The sequence below is a fragment of the Calypte anna genome, chromosome 21, assembly GCF_003957555.1.
Source record: "Calypte anna isolate BGI_N300 chromosome 21, bCalAnn1_v1.p, whole genome shotgun sequence".
NCBI lineage: Eukaryota > Metazoa > Chordata > Aves > Apodiformes > Trochilidae > Calypte > Calypte anna.
In genome coordinates this window covers 7,029,722-7,048,042 of record NC_044266.1, presented here as the reverse complement: position 1 = coordinate 7,048,042, position 18,321 = coordinate 7,029,722, and the positions used below count along the sequence as shown (strand labels likewise).

Genomic DNA, 18,321 nt, shown 5'->3' with positions numbered 1-18,321 from the left:
AACTAACACCACCAGCCATGCAGACTTCTTCTCTCATACTTACTTCTCTGTTACTGTAACCTTTGGTCTCCACTTCCTGAATTTCAGCTGTCGTTCCTTTCTAGCCAATTCCTTTAAAAATCCCATGATCTGCTGGTACTGCATCTTTTAATGAAACATTACACAGATCAATTAGGCAATCTGGGAGTGCCTTCCAAAGCAAAGCAGCATTAAAACAAACACAAGAACAACCCTAGGCTTAGTTTAACTCCTTCCATGGCTGACTATCAACCTAGGATCAGCCACTTTAGCACATTCTGTAGCAGATTTAGGGATGAAATTCTCCATGATGAGGCTGGTGAGAGCCTGGCCCAGGAGGAGCTGTGGCTGCCCTGTTCCTGGCAGTGTCCAAGGCCAGGCTGGGTGAAGCTTGGAGCAAACTGGCTGAGTTTTAAAGTCCCTAACAACCATAACCAGTCTGGGATTCTGTGATGTCCATTCCTCCTGTCACTACTGTAAATAAAAAAGAACTTGGTTTTTTTTTTTTTTTTGGAACAATCAGTTGCAGTAAAATAATAAAATAATTTGGAACTCTCGGTGTTGAAACAAACTTCTTTAGTATAACCCTTTCAGTTGCCTCTAAAACAAAATCTTTAAGAAAGTATTATTTTATGCTACATCACTTGCATTTAAGCTGTTACAAAAACTACCAGTTTTGTGACCTCTACAGGTAATCCACTGCTTGAATCAGCAACTGTTTTCTCAGTGATAAATAATTTAGGATGGCTTTAGCAGCAGAATCTTCAGAAGCACTGACATATAAACACCAGTTGTAGTGTATAGGAAGTAAAAAACACACTATGTCAAACTACAGATTTGGATTTGTAGGCAGTGTGATAACCAAAAAGCAAAGCTGTATCTTCCTGATTCTGTTATCTTATTAGAAACTGATGATGAAGCAGTGGGCAATCCAGCACATAGCTACTTGAAGCCTGCCTGGCTCAGACTAGAGACAGTCTCAGACAACAAACAGTTTGTGATGGCCTCATTTTCCCTGCTTCTCAAGAGACTCTGTTTCAGGGGCTGAAATGAGTTAAATGAGTGTGGTTGGTGTTTACCTGTGAAAGCTTCAAGGGTATAGTCTCAAACTGAATATCACACTCAAGTCGTGGACTCTGGCGTGACCTCAAGGGCTTCTTAGAACAATTTCTCTTCAGAAGAGCAGAAGTGCAAACAGGTTCCATGATGTAATTGTGGTCACGACTTTCCATACTTTTATCCATCGCTTCCTGTGGATTACAAACAGATTTATTCCCTAAGAAATGAATCCACAACATTCATTAATATACAAAGGTTTCATATACTAAAATAGACTTTATTAGCATGACAGTCCATGAAAGAAACAACTCTTAAACACGCTCTCTCTTCAAGAGCAAAACAAGGTATTTTAAGCACAGCATGGGCTGCACATGTCCTATGGTAACAGCATGAACCCATAAACTTCTGTTGCTCTTAAAAGCACCAAATCCATGAAATTCCAGAGTCAGCTGTGTCTGCAATACAGATAGAAGACCAACAACAACAACAACAATCTCTCTTTCATATGTAAAGTCTCTCTCACACCTGTAGCTGGCCAGGAGGCAGGTCACCCAACAAGGTGCAGTTGGTATCCCAATAAACACTGAAGTCAGCAACATCCAGCTGCTTTTTCCTCATCCGCTTCTCAACCTGAAGCAGAAAAACTCAAATAATGTCAAGGTCACACCCCACGTGCCACGGAGTTTTCAGCCCTACATATTCAATAGGCAACATGAAATGCCCACAATCAATTTATTACAATAACCAGAGTATTATTAAAATGCCATACATTGTACTAAATATTGATTAGCACCATAAAACACAGCAGCACAGCTGCCCTGAGGCCCTGCACACAGGGTTACACTTACTGGTTCAAACACTGCATTTTGCATGGATACATTTTTGATGCATACGCCAAAAGCAAATGGCTGCAAGGGATTTGTGACACCATCCTCAAACCTCAAATGGACATCTTGGATTTTTAACTAGATAGGAAAAAAAAAAAAAAAAAAGACATTACTAAAGGCAACTGTTTACATCCTTAGAGTGGACAGCAGTAATATTCACTAACACTGAAGCAATGTGGCATTTATTTTCTGCAATTCTCCAACAGATTTCTGGCAGTTATTTAGACCCCTGTTAAATCCCATTCCTCACTTCTGTTTTTTTTATTCTCTGCTCCTATTTTCTCCCCAGATACCACCAAAGTCTCTGCCCTTCTTTCCAAAACAACTACCCACTTTCACAAGACAGTGTATGTGTCCTGACTTAAGCCCCAAGTTGTGAAGGTTCAGCCTGAAAAGGGCCTGTCCTCTGCCAAATATCTACCTTTGATTTACACATCTCTTCTCTGAGGACTACACCCTGTGAAGCAGAGTGCACACAGGTTACTCTTAGCAAGTGGGAAAAGCTCTAAATGCAAAGGCTTACTTCAATGTTTTCTACAATTCTTGTGACCACAGATGCAGTAACTGAGTACCAGTAAGATTCCCCTTTCTGTTGTCGTTCTTTCTAAAAGAGAAAATAGGGATAAACATTAATCAAAACAGAAACATCAGGTAGGAAACCAAATACTTTGTTACACTGAAATGACTGCTAACAGGGAACAGGAAAAAAGGGTGGTTTCAGTATCCAACATAGGCGGGAAAAACCACATCAGAGGGGTGGGGCAGAAATTGCACTATAAATCAAAAATTCTAGCTTAGTTTCCTATACATTTGTTCTCCTACTTGTTAGGAAGCTTAAATGTGATCCATCTACCATAGCTATTTATTTATTCACCACGAAAGACAAGTGTGACTCACCTTCCATTTTTCTTCAAGTGCTAGAAGAAGGGCTTTCTTGTGTTCTCTTTCTTTCAACTTCTCCCTTTCCTCATCAAAATCTTCTTTTTTCTCCAGTGCACCAATTACGTGCAGTTTTGAGACAGATATCACCCATGGATCCACATGTGGGCGATAAAAAGGGATCTGCAGTGTTATTTTGCCAATGAAACCTAGATATAAAAACCAGAGATACCATCAGATTCCTGTGGAAACACACTTGATCACCCGTGGAAAACCTGAAATAAACCTGCTTATAAACCTTTGTCCTGCACACACAAGCAAAATACAAACCTGCCTTTACTTCAAATGGTAATTCCAGTTCCTTCAAGGCATCTTTCTTTAGTGGCAAGTTTTCCAATTCAACAGCACCTGTACAGACCAGAAAAAAAAACAATTCAGTAAGCAAATTTATGTTAAAGAATGCCAACTTGAACATTATAAGCCTGAAATGACTAGCATCATGTTTTGAAGGAAAAAAAAAAGGCATTTTATGAGAACAGACAAACTATGGCTTCAAGTTGTGCTACAACTAACTGAAATGGTTATTTAATATACTAGGTAATTTTCTGATGCCACCTGCTCAGACTATTTGAGGAAGTCATCTAGAAGCTAAGATCTGCAAGGTTTTACATCTGAACTTTGCTGTAACCAAGGAGAAAGCTTCTCCTCATTGTCTTTCAAAAAAAGGTACTTCCAAGTTTTTTCTTTATGTTACAAAAAGAATGCACAAATATGTTTTGAAGCACTTCAAAAAACTATCTACAGAGAGACCAAACAACAGCAGCAGAAGGTAAATTAGAAAGTTATGATTTGTGGACTCTGTAAAAGTACAAGACTCACGAGCATGATATGAAAGAAATCAGAAGTCTTAATTACAGAAGAATAACTACTATACCAAACCAAGAGAGGTAAAGCTTTCAGAACATCTCCTGCCACACTCCCTCAACAGGGAATAGTACTAAAGAGAAACATCACTCAGATATTACATAAATTAAATATACTGATAAAATATACTAACCATACTTTTAAAAGTTTCATACAAATTGGTTTAGCAGTGTTGATTAAAAGCAACAAAGAAAGGAACACAAGAGAACTTACTATTGACTGTAAAATGCTAGCACAAAACTCTGTATTAAAAACAGTTCATATAAACATTAAAACCAATATTAAGTGATCCTTCTTCTATTCCACCTTCCAATTATTATGAAAAGGTAATATTATTTTTTTTAAATCATAGTATGAATACACTACAGAACATACTCCAAAGCCTCACCCTTTAGAAGAGCAACTGAAAGTTGGTCAGTGTTCAGGTTATTGACATATTTGCCCAAATAGGTGTTGAGGACCCAGGCTACCAATCCTTCCAACATGACTGTCCTAGAAGAGAGCAACTAATGCTTTTCTGTCATTTTCTGGATCTCTGTTCCATAATTACACTCTTGCTCTGAAAGAAAAAAACATGAAGAATATGACTGTCTGAAATACACTCTCAGCAGACTGAAATTGCCCATCCCTTCAGTCTCACTGTAATTAATCTAAAAACCAGTAAAAACACCAACCTTGGTTTCTACCTCTAAAAACGCTTAAGTCTCAACTCAGACTTCTATATAGGACTTTGATTCCAGACCACTCACAGTTGCAAATTAAGTTCATTTTTCCATCGTTCTTCTAATCAAAAACCCAACATTTTGTTGCAATAATCAACAGGTCCAATCTACAATTCTCTTCCAGCAAAGTGAAGACCAAAAAGTGACATTAATCTGAAGTAGTTTTGCACCTTCTACTGCCAACTTTTCATTCAAATTGCCAGCACTCTGGTTTTGGAAGCCTGGTCTAACCTGACAGCCCAGCACCCCTGGCTGCATTTCTGTAGAATTCTTGTATGATATCTGTGAAACAACTCACCCTGCTCAAACCTCTTTTTTTTTGGGAGGAGTGTACATGTGGGAGGTAATCAGATATAAGTCCCATAAATAGCTCACCAACAGTTACTCTAACAGGCTTTCAAAGTGATACCATAGATTACTGCATCCAGGAGGGAAATAATGCTACAGCAGGGAAGCAGCTCTGCTCCCACAAGCAAACATTCCCCTTCATAACCTTCTCCAACCATTTCTATTTCCACTTGAGTGGCAATCAGACCATGAAAAGTCCCTGTTCAAGTTGTTAACCAGTGAATTGCAAAACTCCCATTAGGTTCTGCAAGGGCATTATTACAACCATGTTGTTAGAGTAAGGAAAAAAGCATGCACATCTTGTGGCTGGAAGAGAGTAAATGCATCAGTCCTGTTTGTAGGAAACAAGTGTACGTGATGGAGTTCTACTGAGCTTAAAGGCAGGGTATGTCAGACTTACTGGCATCTGACAAGAGAAAAAAATAATGGCTTCAAGAGTTTCATTCAAAATTTGACATTAAAATTCAGAAGTTTCCCATAAGGAAATTTGGTTTAATTTGGGGCCACCACATTTAAGACTTTTTTTCCTTTAAAAAAAGGCAGCGAAAAAAAATATTTTGCTAATGCAGCTAAGTCCTATAACCAGAATTAAGTAAATAATGAAATGCTTTTTCTACAGGCTGAAAAGTGAAACTATCCTGTCACATGGAATGAAACACAAACATCATAAATAACAGAGGGAAGTTACATACAAATAAAGCATTTCGTCACCTTAGACATATTTAACATTTTTATCCTGGTAAAATTTCCCAACGTTTTCCCAAAACAATTGTTTTATCCCACAGAATAGAGACCAAGCATTCATATACACGGGACCAACACTTTGTATCACAGGTTTTTATTCTAATGAAGTTGACAGGAAAGCTGAGGTTCAAATAAGAGCAAATAGAGCAATCGTCATCCCATTACTCTTAAAAAATAATAAAGGCAGAAATTTACAGTGTTAGGAGCCAAATCTGAGGAGAGATCTTGACAAAAACTTCAGAAGCACAGAACTGGTTAGCATCCCAGTGACTGAAAACCTCCTGTGCACGAACAACTTCATGCCAAAAGTCATGATAAGAACTGTAATTAAAATAAAACACCTCCTCAACCTTAACACAAATAACTATTTAGGAATCTTTCCTGTTTTAAGGCTTTTACATTGTCACTTTACAGTCCACTGCCGTGCCACTGGAGAGAAGCCCACAGCACTTCATTTCTGTGACAGTGGATTTATTTCCTTAACAGAAAAGCAACACTAAGCCCTTATCAGGATGAGAATCAAAGTCCAAACCAGGACCTCACGCAAATCTGCCTCACTTTTTCTGGAAAAAAGACGTCATTTGTCCAACAGGGAAGCCGTGAAAGGCCCTGGAGAAGCGGGGACAGAGGCAGCTGAGGGTCAGGGGGGGAGGGATCAGGGGTGATGTCTCCTGTCAGAGCAAGGTGCTGAGGGACATTTATTGCACTCAGCGCCCGCTCAGACACGAAAAAGGTCGGGGAGGAGCCCTGGGGAAGACAGCTCACCCTCTCCCCTTCCACGCAAGCAAACACACGGCGGGGAGGACAGGCACGGGAGACCTGTTGGCACACAGCGCCTGTCAGAGTCAAAGCAAAAGGTCACCTTGCCTGAGGCGGCCCCAGAGATCCCTGAGGAAGCCGGGGAGAGGCCGGGGACAGGCGGGGAGAGCTCCTGAGGAGACGGCTCCTGAGGAGACCCCTCCAGGCCCGGCCGCGGGGCTGAGGGCGGAGACAGCGAGCAGAGCCCGGCCCGGGGGAACCTGCCAAGACCCCGAGGAGAAGAAACAAGCGAGGACGCGGCTGCCTCTCTCCCCTTTCGGGACCGGACCGGCGAGGCGGAGCCCGGCAAGGGGCGTGAGGCAGGGAGGGGCCCCCGGGCCGGGCCGGCGCCATGCAGCCGCGATCGAGTGAGTGGGGAGCGAAGGCTGACGCAGGAGAAAAGGACAGCGGGGCCCAGGCCCGCCGGTACCGCAGCGCCGCCGGTACCCACCTGGGTTCTCCTCACACCCGGCTCCTCGGGAGGTGCGGGGGGCGGGCGGGACGCGCGGCGATCGACCCCGAGACAAGCGACGGCGGGAGGCCTGGGCAGGGAGCGCAGAGCTATCGATGTGCGCCGGCCCGCGGCTCCCTGAGGCGGAGCTGAGGGACGGGCGGGACCGGGAGGGGCGGGGCTGGGAGGGGCGGGGCCGGGAGGGGCGGGGCCGGGAGAGGCGGGGCCGGGAGAGGCGGGACCGGGAGAGGCGGGACCGGGATAAGAGGGACCGGGATAAGAGGGACCGGGATAAGAGGGACCGGGAGAGGCGGGACCGGGATAAGAGGGACCGGGATAAGAGGGACCGGGAGAGGCGGGACCGGGATAAGAGGGACCGGGATAAGAGGGACCGGGAGAGGCGGGACCGGGATAAGAGGGACCGGGATAGGCGGGACCGGGATAGGCGGGACCGGGATAGGCGGGACCGGGAGAGGCGAGACTGGGAGAGGCGGGTCTGGATCTGGGTCTGGATCTGGGTCCGGGTCCGGCCGCTCCCGTTAGCGCCTCCCGGAAGGGTCTGCCCGCAGCTCCCCTCAGGGCAGGGCGGGCAGAGCGGACCGAACCGAACCGGGACGTCACCCAGGGTGTGTCAGCCGCTGTCCTTGCGCGTCAAGGCGGTCAGCAGTGTTTTGGCTCTTAAATGCGTCAGAGGTTCCATGTATTTTCCTGGAGAGGCCAGGAAGATGGAGAAGACATACAGGACATAGAGTTATAAACATGGAGGCTTGTGGTTTTTTTTTACTTTTTATAAGCAAATGCAAGCACGTTGTTGTTTTTTTTTTTCGATTTCAGTGTAAAACCTGAATTTGCCTCCTGTCACACAGCTTCATAAACTGAACGCCCAATAAATCCACACCCGCAAGGTGTGGGTTTATAGAAACCTCCATTTCGACATCTTAAAAACTTTCAGGATCTTTCGTTGTTTCTTCCATGGGATCCCAATCCTGGGAGCTGACAAAGACCTGGAAATAGTACAGTGCCAAGGGGTTCAAACTGCTGTATAAAATTAGGGGTTATTTTTTTGGCCAAACCCTTCATTTTTATAACAGTTCCAGTGTGCCCGTTTTCAAAAGTCTTTTCTGAAAATGACTTTAAAGTACAAGTTTATGATACAGCTGGAGAAGGTTTGTTGCCAGCAGAAGACAAGACCTGTCTGTAGAAGGTCGGGGAGACCTTTGGTCTCAGCTCCAGAAGTGCTGTTAGTAAACCTCAGGGTTTTGTGGAAGTTTAACATTTGTATTTCATTATCTGTATCTCCTCTGTAGCTGGAGAATAAATGCTATGACAAAAATAACCTTTTTCAGGCCAAGGCCTTAGAAATGACAACTGCATTTATTTTCTCTGGAGGTAGAACAGGAGGGTTTGGTTGGAAGGAAGAAGAGTCATCATCTAGCCCAACAGTTCGTTTTATGGCATAAAATAAAATTGCTGTGCCTGCTGCATGACTTCAGTCATGTAATTCCATCACCAGACTGCAAATCCTGGTGGAGCAGACACCACAATTGGTGGTGAGGTCACAGATGCAAAATATAATTATGGGATCCTAAAAATCCACAACCAAAAGACTCCCAGCTTCGTTCAAGGAAAACATCTACTAATTTTCTGTAACAGCTGGCGGGACACTCAGCATCAAGGAAGAAGTGTGAGAGAACAGGATTTTCTGGTTCTGAGGTTTGACTTTTGGCAGATGAGACTGTGCAGCCCTCAGGAGGTCAGTGGGCAGGAGCTGTCTGACACAAGCTCACACGAATCTTCTCCAGCAGTCACTACAACATAGAGAAAAATACTTTGGGTTTATGGTTAACCTCAAAAACAAGGTCAGAATCAGTCAGGGAAATGTAATTAAGTCAGTCATGACATAAAGATGACAAACTTTAGAGCTGTCAATAAAAGGAACTTACTTTCTACTCCAAGATAACTATTTAAACTAGGTTTTCTTCTCTAAAGTAAACTATGTACACCTAATGAAACACTACTGATTACACATAGTACTTGTAATCTAGTAAGAAAAATACTGTGGAAGATTTCATTCCTTGATGTACTTCAAGTTGATTTGAGAAGTTTGGTCCAGTAACAAGCAAAAGAAAACTGTGATAATAAAAGAAATATCCAGGAGGATGAGGGGAAGTATGTCCATGAAGATCTGGAATAGGAAGCTGAATGCAGTAGTTTTCAAATTAAATGGATAATTTAACTGCAGTTTCTTACAAGTGCTGGTCACAGCCATGCTCTTGACAAGTAGCATATCTGAAGCCAAATTATCAACAACAACAAAAAAATGGTACAGTTAGAATTTTCCTTTTCAAGTCTGGTGAAGGTCCTGCTAAGGTATCACAGAAGAAAGGGAGGAGTTGGCCATTATGTTTAAAAGAAAAATAATTCAATTTTTTTTAAGCTGCCAATATCATCCTTCAGCTCTCAAAGCTGACAGAAGAGGTGAAAAACCTCAAAAGTATTGAAATATTTGAAATTTCAAGTCTGTGTAGAATGCTACATCCAACATAGTATTTATTTTAGAAGACAGGAGGTTGTATGCTTCATTTCATCAGTCAGTGAGCACACCATCTGTAACTCCCTTTAACTGGTTTTCAGCCCCAGATCTTGAGTACCCAGAGGAAACTTCTTTTCTTCTGGAAGTCACTCTTGAATTGAATTGTCCTCATTTTCCACTGAGATCTGAATTTCAGTTTCTTTTTTCAAGGGGTTTTCTTCTTTTGAAAGAGGAAACTTTTCCCCTGTTGAGGGAGTGTTTCCATACTCCATGGAGCCAGCTGAGTGAGTCTGCTCTGGGCACTGGGAGCTGCAGTCTGGACCACACACTTTAATGATACAAGTCACATTCACCTGTGTTCCTCCAGGACCAGAAAGTTCTGTCAAATAAACAGAAAAGAATGAAACCCAGGAGAGGACAGCTGGATTCTTTATGCACTTCTTGAACATAAAACCAGGCACTAAATACCTTCCTGCTTCAGCCAATTTGGGTAAGCTGGTTAACATTTCAAGGGGGCTTGGGGTTCCATAAAATCCATGTGTCACCCCAGGAATAAACAAGCAGTAAAAATGAATACAAAGCCCTGGATCTCTGCCAGCTCCCTGCCCATCTGCTGCCACTCCAGCTGCTTTTGGCAGTGTTTTTTTCTTACTGCTCTCCTAGGCACTTACCTGAGAGTGGGAGTGAGAGCCAAGCACCACCCCGGTGCCTCCAGCCTGCACACCACTGATCACAATCTTGTTATTGTTAATGTCTGACCACTTAAAACCATCACTTTTTATTTTCCAAAGTGAAACTCTCTGCTGAAGATGAGTCTCAGGTTTTATCCTGCCATTTAAGCTTCTACTAAAGAGACTCACAATTGAAAATCAATTTCAGGAGGTTCTGGGTCATTCCAATACCTTCTTACCTGAACTTGCAGAGTTGTGTCTGTCCCCACTGTGAAGCTTACACCTTCCTGCAGCTGAATGTGGCTGCTGAAATCCTTCTGCTTCTTTCTTTTCATTGTTCTTGCTACTTATTACACTGACTCTTGTGTTCCCAGGTGGGTTATTCAGGGAGCTACTGCTGGACCCAGAAGTTTCCAGGAGATTCTGCTTCTCCTGTCCAGAGCTGCTGGAGTTTTGCAGCCCTGTGTTTCTTACTTTCTTGTCACACTGCTTTTCTGTAGGGGAAAAAGGCTGCAACGTTTGCAGAGAAATGCAAACCATTACTTTTAAAACACCACACAGAACTGGTCAGTACTTAGGCAGCTGAAGAAACTGCTATGATAATTGCTATTTACATAGGGATGGCTGCATGTAAAAATCCTACCAGGTCTTTAGGCATTAAACAGAATGAACCTGTCTCCGGGAGGCACCTACAGCACTGCAGTGATTAGCTGGGGAACAAAGACTCTGAAATCTGGTTCTGTGAACCACACCAGGGTTTGATCGCTAGTACAGCCTAACAGACACTGAGGATGTTACATTATGTAGGTACATCCTGCACTCTGGGGGCCAAACCACCCCTTTCTCATCCCTGGTGACTTTCTGCTGTGCAATTTCCTTCTGCTTGCAATTAGACAAGAGCATGTGGTGTCTAATTTAACTTCTAAAGACATAGAAAAGATGGAAGTGGAAAGGAAGGAAGGAAGGAAGGAAGGAAGGAAGGAAGGAAGGAAGGAAGGAAGGAAGGAAGGAAGGAAGGGAAGGAAGGAAGGAAGGAGGAAGGAAGGAAGGAAGGAAGGAAGGAAGAGGAAGGAAGGAAGGAAGGAAGGAAGGAAGGAAGGAAGGAAGGAAGGAAGGAAGGAAGGAAGGAAGGAAGGAAGGAAGGAAGGAAGGAAGGAAGGAAGGAAGGAAGGACACTCACCAAATCTGCTTCTGTAGCTGGTGGATAATATGCAAGTGCTGAAAATAAGGAAAAACAGTTCATTAACTCCTAAAGTTCTTTCAGTTGCAAAAGCTGCTCTCTTAACCAGTCTGAGCCCTCTGCTCCTGGAATGAACTCCAAAAGTATACTTATTACACACTGTTTACAGATGTTGGAAGCTATACTGTATTAATTTTGCAAGGTAACTGAAGTTTAGCCAGCAAGCAAAGAGGACAGTCAGCATATAATTATTAACTATTCTAGCATAGTGTCAGTGAGAAAATGTAGTGATAACAATAAGCTATGGTCCTGACTCTTCAGCATTTGATAATATGTCTAAGTGAGGAGGTACCAAGTATTTTGTAAGCTCCAGTAGGAGCACAGCTGTTGTACAGATGTCCAGCTCCACTGGGATGTTGTATGTTTAAACAATATCTATGATCTGAGGAACAAGAAAGATTTGAATGGGGCATTTGCATCACTGTACCCCTCTATTAAGATTAATTTCATCCAGAGTAATTAAATAAAACTGCTTTTACTCTAAATGCAAACAGAATTCCTGGCGTGTTTTTTTTTTTTTAATTTTTTTTTCTGTAGCTGAAAAACAGAGATGACCAAGCTGATGTACATGAGTTTGCTGTTAGTCTCTCTTCCCTTGACCTCTGAACCCTTTGGCCAATTTCCCCCCAGTGCTGAATGGTGTCAAAAGCTCCTCAGGGTTTCCTAAAGCTATAGGTTGCCAACTACTGAGGCAGAAACATGTAAATCATTGCCTTGCCCCCTTGAAAAAAAATATTAACTCATACATTATCATCATCCATAACCAGCCATGAGAAAAGCTTCAAAAAGAGCCATCATCTTCTGAGACACAAACATCATTCAACCACCAGGCTCAAATTAGTAACAAATAAGGTGCCACACTTTCCAGTATTTACAGATCCGCTTGTTTTCACCTCATGAATCTTACCTTTTTTTTTCAAGACTAAGCAATACCCCAAAATAGCAATTATCAGGACAAATAACAGTGGTCCTGCTACTGATCCTGAAAATAAAATAGAAAGATGAATTATTTAGAAGGCTGATCTGACAAAGGATCTAATGAGAAAGAGTTTCATAGTTTCTGTCCCTGGCTACAAAGCTAAATTTACAAGTATCAGGTGTGTCTGATGTTTGTGTTTTTTGCCTCTCCTGTTGGATACCAAGATCTCATTTCAGTCTCCACCACTTTATAAAATTTACTTTCCCTGTCCTGAAAAGTGAGGACAGATTTTTGGCATCAGAAACCAAAGATACCTCTCCATGAGATCAATGTTTTGTTAAATACGAGTCCAGAACCCTCCTAAACATAAATGCCTTCTGGGTAGGCTGTGAATAGGAAAGAACAGACCTATGCTTGGAATGCTAGAAAGTTTTCCAGACTCTCAAGGGCTGCAGAATGCACTGGAGTAGCACAGAGCTGTGAGTACATCCTATGCAGCTCATTACAAGCAGTATCAGGTTGAATTAATTCAGCTTCTGCTTGGGTACAGGTGATTGGTCTTGGAAAGAAAACGGGAGCTAAATGTGAACTTGCTTCCTAGTCAGATAAAAACTACTTTAACTGAATTAATAACTCACCAATGATGTAAGAGAGGTCAGGTACAGAGTTTAACATGACAGCTCGAGTTACTATTTCAGGTTTGTTGGTCCTTTGGGTCAGGAGCAGGTCCAGAGCAGTGTGAGGCAGAACTGTGGCAAGTGCTGCTTCTGATTCATTGCAAACTGTGTCCCGAATGCTGTTCCCAGGAACAGCCACTGAATTACAGCTGCAAGAGACAAAATGAGGAGTCAGGAAAGAAAGCAGCCCCATGCAGAGGTAAGGTTGGTGTCAGGGGGAATCACTGGCTTACACTCGATGTGGTTTGCAGCTGGTCTTGTAGGATTCTTCAGGTGAAAAAGTTCCAGGAGGACAAGGTTTACATTCAGTGTCTGTGCTGTCTGTCCCTTGAGACAAAGAAACAAAAATAAACCACTGCAGTTACTCATTTGGTGAGAAACAAGAATGAATACTCTGGATCTGTGGTACAGATCCTGGAAGTGATGCAGAACGACACAACATGCAGGGTCTTTACCTGTCACAAAGGAGATGATTTGAAGCACCCAACCCAAACCCACCCCAGATTAACCGGCTGGTCATTTCGTGCCCTTGATAGCCAGGCTTTTTCAAAGACTAAAACCCCCCCCAAAAGGTTAAAACGTGGTACTGCAGCCCAAACTGAGCTTCCTCACTCAGCCCGGACAATCTGATCACCTCCCACGTTCTGCTGGAGTTCTGTATCTTTGTGTCTTATAAACAGCCAGGGCTCCACCTCTGAGGATGCTACTCAGAACCTGGAGACAGCTCCATTGTCAGAGAGGTGACTTCCACCGTTTAATAAAGACATAACTGCAGGGTAACAGAAAGGAACCTGAAGCCCTGTTTCAAGGATTCAAGCAGAAATTAAATGGTCTTGAATCCGAGTCACTTCTAGGGAGGAAATCACACGGCAGAGCAAAGCCAAGGAAGACTGAGTTGGGCTGAGGAATTTGGTGATATCTGGTAGTTACAGACTGCACCATGTCCATCTGGATATGGCTCTTGAAGATCCTGTTGCTCTAGTGATGGCCTGCTTGCTAAGATAGTGGTTGCTCTAAAAAGAATGCATAACTGTAGGGAATTAAAAGACAATATTCCTGGGATTTGCTGACTTGGAGACAGATTTAGAAATATTTATGGACTATTATTACATAAAAATAACCCTCTTCATACAGGAGAACTATGTTGCATGTAGAGTGTTCAGAATTAAATTACCTCTTCTGGAAACTCTGTAACCTTTCCCACATTTTCTGTGCAACCTACAGACTTTGCAGTAATCATCTATTTTCAAGATGCAATACTCATTGGGTGGGCAGCTACAGATTCTGTCCTGGGACCTAGTGCAGGTTTGATTCTGCACAAATCCTGTTTTTAAAACAAGAACAAAGCAAGATGTCATTAGCAACACTTAAAAATTATGCCTGCAAAGTTTCAAGTAAATATGATGTTCACCTACCACAAACTGAAAACAATTTTACAGCTTCTGGCTAGTATATTGTCATAAAATAAATGTTATTTGCCCCAACATCTACCTTGTCAGAAGAGTTTTCTCTCTAGGAATGGAGAGATTTGCATCTGTAGAATTCATTCTTGACACTCTGTACCTGGAAGATGTGCTGTGATGTCTCACAGCCATAAATCTGCCCCTCTGCATTACCTGGGGTCATCACTGCAGCATCTGGGGCCATACTAAAATCTGTAGCCTATGAAGGTTGTACAACTGCATTTAAAGTTACCACAGACCTTACTACAGACATTTTTATAGTGTAACTAACCAGCTTTGTAAGATTACCTGTTTAGATGAGACCAAAGACTGTATTCTTCAAACCTACTTGCCAGTGAGTCAAGTAGAATATTTTGTACACCAGTTTCCATTAAAAATTATGGACAAGAGCATGACTGAATTTGGTAAAGCATTTGCTCTGTTCTACCAGTGCACAGATGCTGGTGCAATGTACTAATTTATATACTGAACCTGTGTGCCATCACTGACTGCACTGCTTTGCCAAGGAAATAAAACCAAGAAAGGAATTTCCCAGCTGGAGTTTGGTGCTGTCAGTTCAGCAGACAAACTGAATCCAGGGGAGTGACTGGATGCTAGAAATACAACTATCCAAGTTGGGTCTGAAACTCCCTTCTCAAGACCCTTCCCTGATTCTTTTCCCCAATTCTTATGAGTTGTCTTGGGAGAAAAGACTGGGTTAGACCAAAGCCGCTTGCTGAGCAGGTGTTAAAGTCACAAATGCCTCTTTAATACCTGAAACCAACCTTTCCTGCAGGGGGGTGCACAGGCAAAGCACAGAGGAGACCTGTTCCAGATTGCTGTGTAGGTGTCAGGGCTGCAGGGGCTGCACTTGGTGTCTGCACTGGCACTGCAGCTCTCTGCCTTGTATTCACCTGTTGGGAAAAAAAAACAAGCAGAAAAGAAAAACAGAGAGAGCATCTCATAGCCTGGACAGAAATATCCTGCAAAACAGGCTCAGAAAGCAGCAGGAACACTGGGAAAGCTGCTTGGAGAAGCTCTGCTCTCTGAAAGATGGGGCCCTGGAGTGGAGACATAAATATTATTTCCAAAGACTTTGCTTATCCAGGTATTTACCTGAACCTTAAAATTCTGCCTTCCATACCCTGATAATGATTTAAGCTTCACATTTCGATAAATTATGGCTAAAAATTCCACTTTATAATAATAATAAAAAAAAATTTAGACTTCCCACCACTTGCTCCCCAAAGTTAATTTTTCTGAAAAAAATAAAATTAAAGAGAAATAGGCCAAACAGTACCCATCACAAAGGAAAAAGGTTTTAGCTGTGAATTATCCTCTTTCATCTGGTGTGTTTTTAAAAAGGGAAACCTGACAAATCTATCTAGAAATTTTCAGTTAGCTCAAGCAACTGTGGTTTCCTCAGCATCTACCAATTTCCTGCTTCCCCTACCAGAGCTCTCTGACAGCAACTCAGCATTTATGGACACAAATTTTGTTTGCTCAGCACATTGTGAGACAAACAGGCAGATTTTTTGCTATGTCTAATGCAATAATATGATGACAATGTATGGCAAAACCTCGATTATTTAAATACACAAACAGCATTATTACGGCCCCAAAAAAACCCCACACATCTTTCTGCAGTCAACAACTCTGCCTAACTAATCTTACTAATAAATATTACTGAAGTGTCAGGTGGGACACCTGAAAGCAGATGTTTGCTGTGGTGGTCTGCAGTGTCTGATTTGCAGTGGAAACCAACAAAACTCCCTTAATTATGGATCAACCTCTCCAGTGGAAAGCCCCTCACATCACTGAAGTTATCCAAGTACAGAAACCAAGCTCTGCCCCATGCTCTGTTTCACAACATATTTGTTATTAGTGGGCTTCAGCCTGACAGGTGCTGCCTCATTGCTGTAATTCTCTTAGTGAGTTGTTGCTCTCTCCTCCAAATGTTGACTTAAGAATCCATCAGTCAGAACAACACAGAGAGCTGTGCTCAGCAGCCTCCCTCTGATAACCCCCAGCCAGGTTAACTTCCAGTTCTGATGGACAGGGTGTCAATTTTACAGGTACTTTCTAGAGTCATAGAATCATAGAATCATAGAATCCTTGGGGTTGGAAGGGACCTCGAAAGATCATCTAGTCCAACCCCCCCTGCCAGAGCAGGGCCACCTAGAGCACTTCGCATAGGAACGTGTCCAGGCGGGTTTTGAATGTCTCCAGTGAAGGAGACTCCACGACCCCCCTGGGCAGCCTGTTCCAGGGCTCTGTCACCCTTACAGGAAAAAAATGTTTTTGAATATTCAACTTGAACCTCCTGTGCTCCAATTTACACCCATTACCCCTTGTCCTATCACTGGTCACCACTGAGAAGAGCCTAACTCCATCTCCCTGACACTCACCCCTTACATATTTGAACACATTGATGAGGTCACCCCTCAGTCTCCTTTTCTCCAAACTAAAGAGACCCAGCTCCCTCAGCCTTTCCTCATAAGGGAGATGTTCCACTCCCTTCATCATCTTAGTAGCTCTGCGCTGGACTCTTTCAAGCACTTCCCTGTCCTTCTTGAACTGAGGGGCCCAGAACTGGACACAATACTCCAGGTGTGGCCTCACCAATGCAGAATAGAGGGGGAGGAGAACCTCTCTTGACCTACTAACCACCCCCTTTCTAATGCACCCCAGGATGCCATTGGCCTTCTTGGCCACAAGGGCACATTGCTGGCTCATGGTCATCCTCTTGTCTACCAGGACCCCCAGGTCTCTTTCACCTACACTGCTCTCCAGCAGGTCAGCCCCCAACCTATACTGGGACATCGTGTTGTTCTTCCCCAAATGCAAAACTCTACACTTCCCCTTGTTGAATTTCATCATGTTTCTCCCTGCCCAACTCTCCAGCCTGTCTAAGTCTCTCTGAATGGCAGCACAGCCTTCTGGTGTGTATGAGTCCCAGCATTTATAGTCCCAGCTTGACAACAGCAAAAATTCCACGCTCTTAAGATGTATAAATAATCAAAATGTAAGAAGCTCGTTTGAAAATTGACTGAATTTGGTGCTGGAAAGTAAGAGTTTGAATTTTAGCCTACCTGGAGGGCACTGGCTGCAGCATTTATTAAGTCTTTCTTCATAGAATTCAGTGATGGGATCTTTGCATTGTGCTGAATGTGGTGTGTAAGGCAATGAGTATTCCTAGGAGAAATTAAAGGAAAATCATGAGTCACAAGTCCATCCTGGCCCTGGAGTAGAAATTCAAAAGAGATAAACTAAACTTAAAGATCAGTGCAATTTTAACCAGTCACACTTCATTTTCAGTTCCTAATGATCACCACAACTCAGTGACTTCAACGAACAAGTGTCAAAATATTTGAAGACCTGCCATCTGTTTGCAAAAGGAAAAATACACTCACTCAAAAGAAAAAAGCCAGCGTTAGGTAGTGCAAGTGTAGGAGTTTCCTGCTAGATTAGTATTATAACAGTAACAGCAATGAGACATGTGAATATAATGGGTGAATATCTATCTATACATTTAAACCATTCACATAACATTGACTTTTACTTATGGAGGCCATTTAAATGAAGATATTTAAGCACATATTTTAACCCTAACTCTCGTTCTACATTTCTATTGGTCTCTATTCTATTTTCCTACAGTTACTATCCTCAAACTCAAGCTGTCAAACAAAGCAGTCTGAGCAGGAACTACATCAAATGTTCTTCATACAAATGAAACACAGACCCCCCCCCTCAACCCCAGACACCCCCCTCAACCCCAGACACCCCCTCATCCCCAGACACCCCCCTCATCCCCAGACACCCCCCTCAGCCCCAGACATCCCCTCAACCCCAGACACCCCCTCAACCCCAGACACCCCCCTCATCCCCAGACCCCCCCTCAGCCCCGCACTCACCCGGGTGGCCGCGGCGCGGAGCAGCGCTGCCAGGAGCGCCCAGCGCGGCCCCATCCCCGCAGAGTGAGGACCCTGCGGGACGGGACGGGACGAGG

The 18,321-nt window shown here is 43.2% G+C and overlaps 2 protein-coding genes across 7 annotated transcripts in view; both read right to left on the bottom strand.

Annotated features, from left to right (window-relative positions):
- VPS13D (vacuolar protein sorting 13 homolog D) overlaps positions 1 to 7,001 on the bottom strand; it is a 90,326-nt gene extending 83,325 nt beyond the window's left edge. For 3 of the 4 annotated variants that reach the window (XM_030463439.1, XM_030463440.1, XM_030463441.1), the window contains exons 1-9: positions 6,831 to 7,001; positions 4,156 to 4,326; positions 3,174 to 3,251; positions 2,862 to 3,052; positions 2,488 to 2,568; positions 1,926 to 2,042; positions 1,603 to 1,707; positions 1,098 to 1,268; positions 44 to 144 (exon numbers count right to left, since the gene is read on the bottom strand). In XM_030463439.1, the coding sequence (XP_030319299.1) occupies positions 44 to 144; positions 1,098 to 1,268; positions 1,603 to 1,707; positions 1,926 to 2,042; positions 2,488 to 2,568; positions 2,862 to 3,052; positions 3,174 to 3,251; positions 4,156 to 4,252 (941 nt within the window). In that variant the 5' untranslated portion in view covers positions 4,253 to 4,326; positions 6,831 to 7,001. Of the gene's footprint in view, positions 1 to 43; positions 145 to 1,097; positions 1,269 to 1,602; positions 1,708 to 1,925; positions 2,043 to 2,487; positions 2,569 to 2,861; positions 3,053 to 3,173; positions 3,252 to 4,155; positions 4,327 to 6,443; positions 6,690 to 6,830 lie in introns of those variants that run through there. The other variant, XM_030463438.1, reaches the window with a different exon arrangement.
- A 2,231-nt stretch (positions 7,002 to 9,232) lies between these two features.
- Positions 9,233 to 18,321, bottom strand: LOC103526197 (tumor necrosis factor receptor superfamily member 1B-like). 3 transcript variants are annotated; one of them, XM_030463705.1, is made up of 10 exons: positions 18,227 to 18,321; positions 17,405 to 17,507; positions 15,098 to 15,226; positions 14,045 to 14,194; positions 13,104 to 13,197; positions 12,832 to 13,019; positions 12,182 to 12,256; positions 11,215 to 11,252; positions 10,274 to 10,544; positions 9,233 to 9,742 (listed from the first exon to the last, which is right to left on the bottom strand). In XM_030463705.1, exons 1-10 carry the CDS (start codon positions 18,278 to 18,280, stop codon positions 9,510 to 9,512), a joined length of 1,335 nt encoding a protein of 444 aa, XP_030319565.1. In that variant the 5' UTR covers positions 18,281 to 18,321; the 3' UTR covers positions 9,233 to 9,509. The 3 variants fall into 3 exon arrangements, with proteins under 3 accessions (XP_030319565.1, XP_030319566.1, XP_030319567.1); XM_030463706.1 differs by lacking the exon at positions 12,182 to 12,256; XM_030463707.1 differs by lacking the exon at positions 14,045 to 14,194.